This window comes from Spea bombifrons, chromosome 3, assembly GCF_027358695.1.
Source record: "Spea bombifrons isolate aSpeBom1 chromosome 3, aSpeBom1.2.pri, whole genome shotgun sequence".
In the NCBI taxonomy this organism is placed as follows: Eukaryota; Metazoa; Chordata; class Amphibia; order Anura; family Pelobatidae; genus Spea; species Spea bombifrons.
In genome coordinates, this window is record NC_071089.1 from 51380253 (window position 1) to 51395788 (window position 15536).

Here is a 15536-nt window from a genome sequence, read left to right on the forward strand (position 1 = left end):
TACAAAAAAAAAAAAAGAAATAAAATGTGTGCACATTGTTGCAGAGGCTCCATCTTGCGCCGAGGGGAGCTCTTTCTCTCCCTTGCATTGTGCAGCAGAGCAGGTGCTGGCCGCATTACCATACAGCTGAGAGCACAAAAGACCAACTCATTCATTCACTCGCACAATAACAAACTGCCTTAATGACAGCCACGCGAGCGACACACACCAAACTCACTCCTTTTAAACAGGTCCGAGGAGGATAGGGGACGGAGAGGCAAGGGCTACAAAAGGGAATTAACGTGGGGAGGAAAAACAACAACAACTCGAACAAACTCATCTAAAGTTACAGAAGTATCGGTACACCTATAGATGGTAAAACAATTATATATATATATATATAAAATATATATATATATATTATAATATAATACTTAGGGGAGGTGAACACCAGATGATCAGGGGTTTATTAGAGATCAGTGGAATTGTATTTTATTTCAGAACTGAACATAATAAAGAATGCTAGTCTACTCGCGCACAATAGATCGCAAGCTCTGCGGCTCCAAAAATGCGTCTGGGTGACCATCATACAATAGCATAGGGTTATAGGACGAATCGACATCGTAAAACGTTTCAGTCACATGTAGCCGGGCGTAAAGGGGGGCTTGAAATCGCTTCCTTGGTCCTGAGAGCCGCGTTTGAGACCGCAGTGAACTCGCTGCGAAGGCTGCTGCCGGGCTGCGCAGGTTGGATCTGCACCTTGCTGATTCCTTCCATCGGGGCTGCTAGGAACATCACGGCCACCAGAGTGTATAGTATGATCTATGATGTGATAATGGGAGATCCCCTCCCCCCCTCCTTCCCCATCAAATACAGGAAAAGCCTTTACAAATTGACCTCATCCACCGGCTAGGGTAACTTTCTAATATTCCAGAGGACCTCACTTGTAATTCTACGGATTGTATTGTAAAGGCTGGTCTGTATTCGTGCCCCCCTTTCATTTGTAGGGGTTAAAGAAAACGTGATGCATCAAAAGTGTGCTTCACCATATATTACAAATATGTATCATCATACACAATGATTTAAATATCTTAACACTTGGTGTATATATATATATATATATATACACATCAAATATAGATGTGTGTGTGTATTGTGTATACAATACACACACACACATATATATATATATGCATACATATATATATATATGTATGCAGAGTACATATAATGTTGTAGGTATGCATGGTGTCACTGAAAAGCATGTTTAAAGAAACAATTTGAAGAATGTAAATGTGTTTTTGTGTGTGCTATGTAGAGATCACGGGAAATAAGCGAGGGGAGGGGGCTAGAGGAGGGAGGATTGCCCATTTTACAGCTCAGTGACCATTTGGCGATCCATTGAGAGGAGGGTTTTAAAAAGTGGCTCCTTTGTGACATCTCTGGACAGATTGGGGGTCTGCTTATTTGCATCTCATTAGCTATGCAGGCAGTGGGCTCCATATAAAGAGGCAGGCGGCCAGCTAAAGGCAGTTACTCCCTGCTTTACGCACAGAGAGCCAAGGGCTAAACTGGATCTGGCAGGAGAAGAAGGGACAGGGACAATTGGACACATCTTTACAATACTCCCTCTCCCCATCTCAACACAGCACATCGCGGATTCTTTTCATACAACCAATTTGTGATCATAACAAATACTGACTACTGGCAGACCTTTTTTTTTTTTTTTACTTTTGCTTTTCTTGTTCTTGGGGACATCAACAAGTCAAGAGAGACATCGGGAGAACACTATATCCCAACTGGAATTACACATTGGATTTGGAACCAAACTCTATTCTTAATCCCAGATCGACTGAAGAAAACGCCACTGCTCATTTATAGATGGATTCTCGTTTGAGTTCTTAAACTTGATTCCTATGGACCTTTCTAAAGGCAAGGTGGATTAGAAGAATTGCATTCTTTACCTTAACACCAGTCTCCACCTTTTTTTTTTTGCTATTCAGAATAGCTGTCACTCAAAGGGCGTATCTAAAGAATAGAAAAAGAGAATTGAAAAGGGAAAGCAGAGATCCCATTGTAGCAGTGTAGCTGCATGCGAGTCCGTGGCCAGGCTGCCCATACATTTTAACCTATACAAGTGCAAGCAGCTCAGCCAATATGGGACGGCAATTCACACTGAGTCTTCTCATCTTCTCTTCTATGCTCCACCAGGTAAGAAGCCCGATCCTGCATTGTTTAATTCGAATTGTCACCCGATCTGCTATTGAACCGGTGCGGCGAATTCAGTCATTTAGGCATGTCTTATTACATTGTATATCTGCATGGATGCGCTGTATGTGTACGATGTATGCACAGGCACTCAGGTCATCGCGCTATTTAAGATGAAGCGGTCGTCGCTAATGCTCTGTATTGATCGATCGGTAATGTGCAGAATGTGATCATGTGGGATTTGTTTGCCTCGCAGATCTCTTGCTCTGGACTCTTCGAGTTGAAGTTGCAGGAGTTTGTCAATAAGAAGGGTTTGGCTGGAAACAAGAACTGCTGCCGGCCCGGGACGTCCGGAGTGTCCGGTTCCCAGGGTTTGCAGCAGTGCGAGTGCAAGACCTTCTTCAGGATTTGCCTCAAGCACTACCAGACCAGCGTGTCCCCGGAGCCCCCGTGTACGTACGGCAGCGCTGTCACTCCGGTCCTGGGGTCCAACTCCTTCAATGTGCCGGACAGCAGCAGCTCGGATCCGTCATTCACAAACCCCATCAGATTCCCTTTCGGATTCACCTGGCCTGTGAGTGATCTAATGTGTTTATGCTGGGGAGAAATGCTGTGGGGATGGCTGGGCAGGCAATTAACCTGACACACTGCTCTGTAGCTGCACACACATCACCAGCAGCAGCAACATATACAACATTATGAATGGCTGAATTACACCATATCACCCTGCATGGCGGCTCCATACAAGACTAGCTGTCTGGCGGATCTGCAACTGATAACACAACGTGGGTGTCTGTGACATTAGGGAGCCAGGATTCAGAACATCCTCCATGTGTGACGATTATGATCGGTCGCCGAAACCCCTTAGGATAGTAGCCGTTGAGGGGTGACGCTGGGGTGGCTGGTTATGAGGAAAACAGTAGCTGATGGAGGAGATTAAATCGCTGTCTGCAGGGTGGGGTCAGATTACGGGAGGTGAAATAAACTCCTGGATGAAAGACTTGCTGGACAGATCAGATAAAGGCTGGTGGCCTGAGGGAAGGTTTATTTTGGGGGCTACATCTGTCTGTATACCCCAGGGGATGAATAATAAGCAGAGCTCAAAGACAAGCCAACTGAAAGAACTAGATTTGAATGTGAATGGGGCAGCACAGCTCTAAACCAAAAAAAAAGCACTTTATTTGGCATCACATTTTTTTTTTTCTAAAATAGAACAAGTGTTAGTTAGGTGTGGGAAATGCCGCTGCCACTTCAGCCCCTCTTGTCTTTGGAGCTGGTTGTATAATTATCAGCACAGTGTGAAAGTCCCAAAAGGATTCTTTTTTTTTTTGTGCTAACATCCATTCTCAATGTGTGAAACTGGGAAAATTAAGCGTGAAGATTAATGATAACAGCCCAGTGGGTTCTATAATCACTATTCCCCTTTAATCTTTTGCCTTAACCTCCGTTATAGGGTTAAAAAGAGAGGGGTTAACTGTCCACAGGGACACTCTTAACACACGAAGGGTTAAAAATAGGCTGACTCATAAAACAAACAAACAAAATAAAAGCAAATACCAGGAAATAACTATTAAATAAAAGTCCACCCATTTCCTTAGGAAAAGTGAAAACATACAACCAGCCAAAGCTACTGATAGATCCTCACCTAATGAGCACTGATAAAGGTTGTTAATTTCCTAGCTTTGTTTTTAACCCCGATATTCTCTCTTTTTTTTATTCCACAGGGTACGTTTTCCCTTATAATTGAAGCATTACACACAGACTCCCCAGATGACCTGAGCACAGGTAAGACATATTAAATGCATTTGGAGAACTGGCAAAATTGTCACCCCTACAGTTCCCTCTAGATCAATAACGGATTCTCTTAAGAAATCCCCGGGAACAAAAAGTAGCCTTTTTTGCAAAGGAAACAAGTCACCAAATGTTGTTTAGGAAGGTATAGTTTCAAAACATTCTTGTGATTACATGCGAATTATCACTATGAGGTGACAATGCACTTAACACCTTTTGGTGCTTTGATCTGCTTGGTAAATTTCAAAGTGTGAACATTTAATGTCGCCGCTAGTGATATGCAAGTTGGTTTGGCACATTTACCAAACAAGGAGGCTAGTTCATTGTCTCATTTGGAGTCTAATATTGTGCCAAGTAAACACCATATATGTTGAACTCAAATAAATTAGAATTGGAGAATCTTAGTTGACAAATCAGCATTTTGAGCTTAGTAATAAACATAGGCAATATCAGAGGGTGTTTACCAGCTTGGGTATCCATTGCAACAAATCTTGTGGTTTTTTTTTGGCAGAAAACCCAGATCGTCTGATCAGTCGCCTTACTACCCAGAGGCACCTGACCGTGGGTGAAGAGTGGTCTCAGGATTTACACAGTAGTGGCCGAACTGAGCTCAAGTACTCATACCGCTTTGTGTGCGATGAACACTACTATGGAGAAGGTTGCTCTGACTACTGTCGACCCAGGGATGACGCGTTTGGACACTTCTCCTGCGGTGAAAAGGGAGAGAAAGTGTGTAACCCCGGATGGAAGGGCCAGTACTGCACTGAACGTAAGTGTCTTAAGAGCACACAGATGGGTAGCGCTAATGAGAAGATCTGCAGGGCATTAGATAGTCTGCTTCTTCCCAGAAGAAAGAAAATGCATGATCATCATCACCTGTATTCAAAATAATCTTGTGTTAGATTTCCATGGCTGATGCACCCTAAAATTTATCCTTCCTGATAATAGATTTATCCCACAAATCACGTCATTACTTGTGTTTCCTAGTTTTGTTTTTTTAAAGCTATGTAGTGTTTTTGCTTAGATTCACATGGCTGTGTAAAATTGCACTGCCTGCTTAACAAGCTTCTATTAAGCAAGGGAAGTTGGAAGAACCCCCTTCCCCCAATGTCTTTTGTGAGCCTGGTGCCCCTTCTTTCTTTTGAGAACTTTAGGCCATTTATTTGAATGATAATAATAATGAAAAGTTTGCGGAGAAATCACACGCGTGCCACAGATTAGATCTCTGCCGTGATTGGACGGAGAGGGAGCACCCCCGCCTGTAATTGGTTGAAGGGTGTGGGGTATTGTTGCAGAAGGGCAGCTGCTGTGAGGGATAGACAATAGAGCAGCTGTCCTGTACTGGCACCCTGCACACCAGCTGTCCACTCTTATCTGCACACACTCGCTGGGATATTAAGGGGAGGAACAGTGTGTATAGAATTGGGGGAAAAGAAAAAAGAAAAAAAAAAAAGGACTTCTGACCCTCACTGGGAAAAAGTGTGTTTCAAAGGGGGAGGGGTGGTGGGGATTGTGAGGCCTCTTTTGTCTGCGTGTAAATGTATTGGAGAGAAGGCTTGTTTACAAGTGACCAGTAAAGCACCCAGTTACCAGGCAGGATCAATAACCACAGAAGATATCAGACTTCTTATTACCTTTTATATGTTTGTGCACAAATTGTTTGACTTAATGCTCATGTCTCTTTTTTTTTCTCTTACTATAGCCATCTGTTTACCTGGATGCGATGAACACCATGGATATTGTGAAAAACCCGGGGAATGCAAGTAAGTTCTTCTCAAACAAAAACCCAATGGTTTATATGTCATTTTAAATTCAAATTCATTTAACTTTGTCTTGGAATCAGACCACAAAACAATCACATTTTTAACCTACCTTCTGTACCTGATATGTAACCACATTGCTGCTCTTTTTCTTTGTCCAGATGCCGAGTTGGTTGGCAAGGTCGATACTGTGATGAATGTATCCGCTATCCAGGATGCCTGCATGGAACCTGTCAACAGCCCTGGCAATGCAACTGCCAAGAAGGTTGGGGTGGCCTTTTCTGTAACCAAGGTGAGCTACGATTTCCCCTTAAATATTGTCCAAAATAAATTAATTGCACTATCAAAGGAAACTGGATTGTGCGTAGGAGAATAAAAAACATACCTAATATTCATACCATTTTCTTCCTCCAGATCTTAACTACTGTACTCACCACAAGCCTTGCAAAAATGGAGCTACCTGCACCAACACTGGCCAGGGAAGCTACACATGTTCCTGCCGTCCCGGGTACACAGGGTCTAACTGTGAGATTGAAATCAACGAGTGTGACACCAATCCGTGCAAAAATGGAGGCAGCTGCACAGTAAGTATACAGAACTTAGTTGTAATTGTGACATTTTCAGTTACTGGTTGAAGGCCAAAATCTACTGAACCGTGTAATAAGCTTGGTATCTTTAATATTAGAGCTGTAGCTTTTACTGATGTGAAAGCTCCTCAGCATAGTTCACATTTGTAGATGCAAAAACCACACAAACAAGAAAATGATTTACCATAAATAGTAAACTGAAAATCGAAACAGGGTTATTGATCAACAATTCAATAGTATCTGTTTCCATTCGCCCTTTTTTTTTGAGTGGCATGGTTAGTAATTCATGCGTGACCTAAGTTAATGAGTCTACAGCTTAATTCCTTTCTGTTGCTTAAAACCTATGCTACAAACCACTCTCCATTTGTTTTGACAGGACTTGGAGAATAGCTATTCATGTTCCTGCCCACCAGGCTTCTATGGTAAGAACTGTGAGCTCAGTGCCATGACTTGTGCGGATGGACCCTGCTTCAATGGAGGGAGGTGCACAGATAACCCAGATGGTGGATACAGCTGTCTCTGCCCAGTGGCCTATTCTGGATTCAATTGTGAGAAGAAAATTGATTACTGCAGCTCAAACCCATGTGCAAATGGTAAGTAAACAGAATCGGCTTCAAGCTCCACAGCACAATATATAGTTTAGAAACTTGTGCAACTACTGAAGCAGATCTAGCATTTTCTGGCACACACAGGACCAGACAAAGACTAAACCACCTAGAGGCATGGTTGATCTTTGTGTACAAAACATACACAAAGACATTCTACAACACAGGCTTGCTTGTACTTAGCAGTTCATTTAAATATATTATACTTCGGTGAAAATATATGACTTTATCACAGCATATGTAGATGCCTAGTGCTGCATTTGTTGTATAAGTAAATAAGTATATTAAAGTTGTATCATATATTGTTGTATAAGTGAATTATTGAATAATACCATTTCATTGGTTCTAGTAATCATAGTATATTCTCTGTGTTGTGTATACTACCCACGTGCTTTCATTGACCGTTCCCTACTTGGCTGTGTTACAGGAGCTCGCTGTGAAGATCTTGGAAATTCCTACATGTGTCAGTGCCAGGAGGGCTTCTCTGGGAGACACTGTGATGATAACTTGGATGACTGTGCTTCCTTTCCCTGCCAGAATGGTGGGACATGCCAGGATGGGATTAATGACTATTCTTGCACCTGTCCTCCTGGATACACTGGAAAGAACTGCAGCATGCCAGTCAGCAAGTGTGAACACAACCCATGCCACAATGGCGCAACATGTCATGAGAGAAATAATCGATATGCGTGTGAGTGCGCCCGTGGCTACGGTGGGCTTAATTGCCAGTTCTTGCTGCCCGAGCAACCGCAAGCCAACACAGTTGTTGTTGACATTACTGAAAAGTACATAGATGGGCAAAATGGACAGTTTCCATGGATTGCAGTGTGCGCTGGGATAATCCTGGTGTTGATGCTTCTGCTAGGCTGTGCTGCTGTGATTGTATGTGTGCGGCTTAAAGTGCAGAAGAGGCGCCATATGCCCAGCGCAAGTCATGGTGAGGCCAAGACCATGAATAACCTGACCAACTGTCAAAGAGAGAAGGATATTTCTGTGAGCATCATAGGCACCACCCAAATCAAAAACACCAATAAGAAAGTGGACTTTCTCAGTGAAAGTAACAATGACAAAAATGGTTACAAAACCAGGTACTCATCTGTGGATTACAATTTGGTCCATGAGCTGAAGCACGAAGACTCGGCAAAGGAGGAGCGTAGGAAATGTGAAGCAAAATGCAGCTCAAGTGACTCAGATTCAGAAGACATGCATGCAGTACACCCAAAAAGGTACATTTCCTTTACATTTACGCTGTATTAAAAGCATTAGGACATTTCCCATGATTCCACTATTTCACATTTTCCAAGTATGCTAACATTGCGCTTTGCATTTGTTCCCTCCAGCAATTCATCAGAAAGAAGGCGAGCAGATTCTGTCTATTCTACTTCGAAGGAAACAAAGTATCAGTCAGTGTATGTGATATCAGATGAAAAAGATGAATGCATCATAGCAACTGAGGTTAGTATTGAGCTGTCTGTTGTGTAAATACAGGTATCGTAATTGAGTATTGTGGAAGGAACTAAGTTAGAAAGGAACCTTTAATGGTTTAAAAGCAAAATCACCAAATATGCTGAGCTTTAGTCTTTCAACGTTTATTCACAAAATATTTTTTGTATTGTTTTCACTTTATACCATGATATATCAGTTTCAGTTTATTCAGTAACTTATCCGTCATCTACAAATTCAGTAGACCACATAAAAATACTAGATGCAAAGCTGCAGTTTAATAATAAATGAAATAATTTGATAATTTTCTAATCAAAACAAAGAGCCAATCCGTGATTTTTTTTTACAATAATATTTAGCTAATGCGTGGCTAATAGCTTTTTCTTCTTTATTCTTCACAGGTGTAATATGGACGCTGTACAACATAGGTTCATGTCGTATATTCAGAGGTGACGCCCATGTGAATGCTGCTGATGAAAGAGAAGAGGGACATCCCTTAGTCGACTGCTGCTGAGACACTAAATTCAGTCTGAGCTGGTTCTCTGCTGAAATTAGCAAATTGACTGCAAAACGGACACCCCCAAGCTAGTCTCCGTGTCCAAACACAAACTGTTGCACTGCCGTTTCTCCGTTGCACTATGGACAGTTGCTTTTTTTTAATTATTATTATAAATATATATATATATATTTAATGAAAGGACTTGTATGTTATGCAGAAGAACAGTGCACTGCCTGAGTAGTATATTTTGGATTCTGATGAGCCACTCCGTTGCTAAACTGCAGACAGACACTGCCTTCATGTCTTTTTGATACTGAAAGATGTTTTTCTACTTGGTCAAAAAATGTGTTATTTTTTGGAACCTGTAAGACTATTTTTACGATATTTGTAAAATTTGAGTATTGTACATGTGATGTTCATTTTTATAATTTAAACTTTGGTAAATATGTACAAAGGCACTTCGGGTCTATGTGACTATATTTTTTTGTGTATATATATGTATTTATGGAATACTGTGCAAATGGTATTTGATTTTTTTACTGTTTTTTTTTTTCTTGTTAATGAAGGAATTCCTTTTTTAAAGTATTTTTCCAAAATAAATAATATTAATAATACATGTTGCTTGGTAGATGTGTATGTTTAAAAATGTATATTTTGCACATAAAACATGACTATTTTTCCACACTTTTGAGGTGTGTGACCAGTGACTCAATGGGTACCTCGAAAACCAGGTGTACTGTTTCATGCAGATTTGTCTGTTTTCAGTAAGCATGTCCTTTACAGAACACCCTTTGTACGTACTGAGTACGTTTCCTGGCTTTTAGTTTAGTTTAGACTAGTTCTGTGTTTAATAACACAATGGAAAATGTGCCTTTGTTGATCAGAAAGTAGTAACAACTATTCTGGGTTAAAAAACAAGGTTTACAATCACTAGGACTACACTCGAAGGAAATCTCAACTTCATTTTAAATCAGCAGGTTGCAGACAAAAGCACACAGGTTCCTTTAGCAAAATTAGTAAAACACACAGTATTTCCGAAAAAAAAACTTGCTTTAACACAGTAAGCAAACCCACTCTTAGTTTTTCACAATGACTTTCTTGTATGTGCAAATTTTCCATCAAAGAAGATGAAGGAAGACAGATTGGCCGCTATCAAGGGCAAATGTGCAGACGAAAAAGACAGTATATCGAAATTATTTTGCAAAGCAAATACAATTTGGTGTTGTATTTCACAACCGGTAAACAAATTACAAATGTAATAGTGATTGCAATTCAAATAAGCGATATACATGTACTGAAAACCTTGCCTTATGTGTGTACTATGGGAGCAGCCATCTTAACTACCTGTTCTGGAAATTCTGCCATATGAACTTCAGCCTCCCTGAGGTAAAATAATCTTTTAATCTTGAAGTAAATTTCACCCAAACAATTAAGATTATGGCGTTAATCTTCTTTAGTGGTTATAACCAATTCACCTGGAAAAGAATAGTATTCACATTTATTCCCTTCTTGCAAACACTTGACCTCACTTATAATGAAGGGGAAAATATTTGAAGGGTTGCTAAAGGCATTCATTCAAGAATACACCTTGAATCAGAATAGAATTAGTAGAAGTCAGCATGATTTTTTGAAAGGCAGGTCTTGTCAAACCCACCTAATAGAATTCTATTACGGTAAAAATATAGATCTAGGAGTGGCAGTAGATGTGATCTATTTGGACTTTGCTAAGGCATTTTATACAGCTTCACACAATAGGTTATTGTACAAAATTGCCAGAAATACGCTTAGGGCCCAATATATGCCAATATATGGATTGGAAAGAGAAAGAAAAAAAATGGTTGTAAATGGTAAATTCTCAAACTGGAGCAAGGTATTAAGTGGTGTGCCCCAGGGATCTGTCCTGGGTCCTCTTCGTTTTACTTTGTTAATTAATGATCTCCCATATTGCATTGAGAGCCACCTCTTAGTACCACAATATTAGGTAGGGTAATAACAGTCTAACCTCAATGTTGCCTCTCTGCAGAAGGATTTAGACAGAGTGAGGGACTGGGTAGGCAAGCGGCAAATGAAGTTCAGTACAGACAAATGGAAAGTTATGCATTATGGGAAACATAATAACAATGCAACAAATACATTAAATTGTATCTCCCTCAGTAAAACTACTAAGGAGAAGGATCTAGGAATAATTGTAAGGTACAGACTCGGCAACAGTGGGCAATACTAGTCAACAGCTGAATAGGCCAATAAATGTTGTAATTTATTGAGGTTAAATATTTATAGATATTTATGGGTATTTATTGATATATGTATATTTATGTATTATCACATATTTATTATTTACAGTGGGGCAAAAAAGTATTTAGTCAGCCACCAATTCTGCAAGTTCTCCCACTTATAAAGATGAGAGAGGCCTGTAATTTTCACCATAGGTACACTTCAACTATGAGAGACAGAATGAGACAACAAAGTCCATAAATCACATTGTCTGATTTTTAAAGAACAAAAGTTCATATCAATACTTTGTTATATACCCTTTGTTGGCAATGACAGAGGTCAAACGTTTTCTGTAAGTCTTCACAAGGTTTTCACACACTGTTGCTGGTATTTTGGACCATTCCTCCATGCAGATCTCCTCTAGAGCAGCGATGTTTTGGGGCTGTCGCTGGGCAACACGGACTTTCAACTCCCTCCAAAAGTTTTCTATGGGGTTGAGATCTGGAGACTGGCTAGGCCACTCCAGGACCTTGAAATGCTTCTTATGAAGCCACTCCTTCGTTGCCCGGGCGGTGTGTTTGGGATCATTGTCATGCTGAAAGACCCAGCCACGTTTCATCTTCAATGCCTTTGCTGATGGAAGGAGGTTTTCACTCAAAATCTCACATGGCCCCATTCTTTCCTTTACACGGATCAGTCGTCCTAGTCCCTTTGCAGAAAAACAGCCCCAAAGCATGATGTTTCCACCCCCATGCTTCACCGTAGGTATGGTGTTCTTTGGATGCAACTCAGCATTCTTTCTCCTCCAAACACGACGAGTTGAGTTTCTACCAAAAAGTTCTTCGTTGGTTTCATCTGACCATATGACATTCGCCCAATCCTCTTCTGGATCATCCAAATGCTCTCTAGCAAACTTCAGACGGACCCGGACATGTACTGGCTTAAGCAGGGGGACACGTCTGGCACTGCATGATTTGAGTCCCTGGCGGCGTAGTGTGTTACTGATGGTAGCCTTTGTTACTTTGGTCCCAGCTCTCTGCAGGTCCCCCCATGTGGTTCTGGGATTTTTGCTCATCGTTCTTGTGATCATTTTGACACCACGGGGTGAGATCTTGCGTGGAGCCCCAGATCGAGGGTGATTATCAGTGGTCCTGTATGTCTTCCATTTTCGAATAATTGCTCCCACAGTTGATTTATTCACACCAAGCTGCTTGCCTGTTGCAGATTCAGTCTTCCCAGCCTGGTGCAAGTCTACAATTTTGTTTCTGGTGTCCTTTGACAGCTCTTTGGTCTTGGCCATAGTGGGGTTTGGAGTGTGACTGTTTGAGGTTGTGGACAGGTGTCTTTTATACTGATAACAAGTTCAAACAGGTGCCATTAATACAGGTAACGAGTGGAGGACAGAGGAGACTCTTAAAGAAGATGTTACAGGTCTGTGAGAGCCAGATATCTTGCTTGTCTGTAGGTGACCAAATACTTATTTTACCGAGGAATTTACCAATTAATTCATTAGAAATCCTACAATGGGATTTCCTGTATTCTTTCCCCCCATTCGGTCTCTCATAGTTGAAGTGTACCTATGGTGAAAATTACAGGCCTCTCTCATCTTTTTAAGTGGGAGAACTTGCACAATTGGTGGCTGACTAAATACTTTTTTGCCCCACTGTATTTACAATTAATTAATTTACAATAGCGTTTTTTCGCTATATATATCTTGGAAGTGTATGTTTGGTACAGTTCCTGTTCTTTTGCTGCTTATACAGGGTCTCATCACGAGATTTTCCTTTTCTTTTAGGATTATTACCTACAGGGCTCAGTCCCATCTCATGTGGAAGACAGATTGCCCCACTTGTCAAAAGTGGACTAAGATAGGAACCTTGGACTAGGTCCCAGGGTGGTTAGTATAGGCAAAACATGTGATCACATTGGGATTAACTAAACAAACCTGATTTAGTGGGAATGAGTCGTAGCTAGTACAAGAGCTTTGTCTGCATGACTAAATCTAGGAAGGGAACAGACTGCCGTTCAGTCTTTTATTATATACATTTAAACTGTTATAATATGAGATATGTATTTTCCAAAGAATCTGTGGCAATGAACAAGTTAAAGAGTAAACTTATTTATTTCAACCCATTGTTCCTTACTTAGTAATTGTTCACCAAAGGAGTTTAAAAGGGATTCAAGGAGAATATATTTATGAGAAAGTGGTGTTCCGGAAACTGTGTACTAAAAATAATCCGTTGTAATGAATTTTTATCCTGGCTGTCTTCCAGGCGCGAAAGATTATCCAAAGTGTTACCCAGCTCAAAATGTATGCTAACAAATACAGGAATATCCAATTTAAATTTCCTATCTTATTTAGAGGTATTTTCATGGTAAACTAACAGCAAAATACCAAGCTCTCTTGGTGTTTGCTGTTAGTTTACCATGAAAATAAAAAAAAAATATTCTAACTTTAAACACCCACAGCCTCTCCTATCTGTATTCCTTAATGATGCTTCTATGTGGAGGAGGTGCACTATCCAAGAAGTTTTGTAAGAACTTCAATATGATTTGGACTTATGAATAGCACCATTTTAACATGTTTGTCGTCCAATCAAGAAGCCAGCTTTCCTGTTATTCTTGATGCAATAATTATTGCTAAGTTTGATTACTTGACCTCAGCTTTCCTACATCAAGGAACATAAATTTTCCCCCTGGTTTGGTGTTCAAGTCTTTGCCCTGCTTTTCAAACCCGTCTTACCTTTTAATACAGAATTTCATACATTCTTTGGACTATTCTGTGGTCCTGCTTCCTATAAGAAGACTACGCTGTGCGTAACCTGTGACAGCTGTGTAAAAAAATACCTGCAAACCGCAAAGAACTGAAGCAATGTTGTAAAGAAAAGTGGGCCAAAATTCCTCCACAGCGATGTGAGAAACTGATAAAATAATACAGAAACAATTACTTCAAGTGATTGCTGCTAAAGGCAGTTCTATAAGCTATTGAATCATAAGGTGTACTTCGTTTTTCACACATGGCTTCTCCATTTTGGCTTTATTTTTATTGAATGTTTTGTTGTTCATCTGAGATTGTATTTACCAAATTTTTAGACCTGCTAAGGAACCGATGATTGTTATTATGTCCTGACATGTAAAACCATACAATTCAAAGAGGGCGTACTTTCTTTTGGTATCAATAGATAGATAGATAGATAGATAGATAGATAGATAGTCCTTTGCAATGTTAATGATGTGATGTGTATGAATTGCTTTATCAATGTTGTTTTTTTAAAATGGGCAGTTTTTGTTTTTCTATATTTTTTCCTGCGTAGACCTAGTATGCATAAACTGTATTTGTTTTTTTTTACCATATTCAAAGTGGACTTTTGGATATACATTCATCAGAATTATTATTACAACATTATTTATAAAACAATCAAAAGGTAAACACTGTTTCCAAATGCAAGGCAAATTAATACCATATGCAATAAAATTGATCAAAAATTAGTTTTAGTGAAAAAAAGCACTCAGCTGCTAGAAAACCCTTAATAAAATTACTAGGGCAGATGGTCTAAGGGCCACTCAAAGGCCTTCTTGGCCTCCAGGCCATAAGTTGAAGACGGGGTCATGAAAACGAGTGCTTATAGAAATGACTTGAAACCTCAAGAAATCTCACAATTTGTCATTACTTAAACCAGTTAGAACCAGCATTCAGATAATGTCAAGTGTTCTATTTTATTTACATGATTAATTATATTATGCTTAATCATCAAATTAATGCTGTTTCAAACAAAAGACAGGCACAAAAATCTATTTTTTCAATGCCATTAATCTTTTCAAAGATGTTATTGACTTGGTATTAAGTATTATGTTGTACTCAATTATTAAACAGCTATAGACAGGGGAGTACTGCTGAGGGAGGTGGGGGTGGGGATTGTCCTTTGGGCTTCTCTAATTTAAATCTTTTGGACTATTACCTGACGTTTTTTGAGTGTTTTGCTTGCATTTCTACAAACAGCCACCAATGTATCTACAGGAACAATGACTTAACACAGAACTGGGTCTGTTGTCTGTCAAATGTGCATCATTAGTGGGCCAATAGCTAGACTTGGCCCTGGGTTGAATACAGTCAGTCATCCCTTAGCATATTTTTATAGGTAGGCATTATTTGTTATAGACATTAAATAATGATTTGAATTTTATTCTTTGTTGTTTGAAAAAGAAGACTAATTTGCAAATTAATTCATCAAAACCATACACATAAGAGTTGTTTTATTATTCCAAAAAAATATAGAACAAATATTTTCACTTATAAGGGGACATTTAAACAGATGATGCATCAAGAACAGACCTTTTTTAAGCTTTTTGTTTTTATATTTGTCTTACTATAACGTGTCAGTGGAGAAGACTAGCATTTAAAGGGGACTTCTCCCCAATTATTCATATTACTAGTATCAGATTCAAAGTA

The 15536-nt window shown here is 39.8% G+C and overlaps 1 protein-coding gene across 1 annotated transcript; it reads left to right on the top strand.

The window, feature by feature from the left end:
- The first annotated feature begins 1471 nt into the window (after positions 1-1471).
- Positions 1472-9488, top strand: DLL1 (delta like canonical Notch ligand 1). The gene is made up of 11 exons (XM_053459603.1): positions 1472-2190; positions 2444-2761; positions 3912-3972; positions 4490-4747; positions 5681-5741; positions 5900-6030; positions 6153-6322; positions 6702-6918; positions 7358-8156; positions 8271-8385; positions 8775-9488. Exons 1-11 carry the CDS (start codon positions 2137-2139, stop codon positions 8778-8780), a joined length of 2190 nt encoding a protein of 729 aa, XP_053315578.1. The 5' UTR covers positions 1472-2136; the 3' UTR covers positions 8781-9488.
- The last annotated feature ends 6048 nt before the right edge of the window (positions 9489-15536 follow it).

Bases quoted from the DNA above. Each gene is read 5' to 3' on its own strand.
- DLL1 (XM_053459603.1), top strand. From the start codon at position 2,137: ATGGGACGGCAATTCACACTGAGTCTTCTCATCTTCTCTTCTATGCTC. The intron at 3,973-4,489 runs GTAAGACATATT...TTTTTTTGGCAG, and splicing joins CCCAGATGACCTGAGCACAG to AAAACCCAGATCGTCTGATC. The intron at 5,742-5,899 runs GTAAGTTCTTCT...TTCTTTGTCCAG, and splicing joins GAAAAACCCGGGGAATGCAA to ATGCCGAGTTGGTTGGCAAG.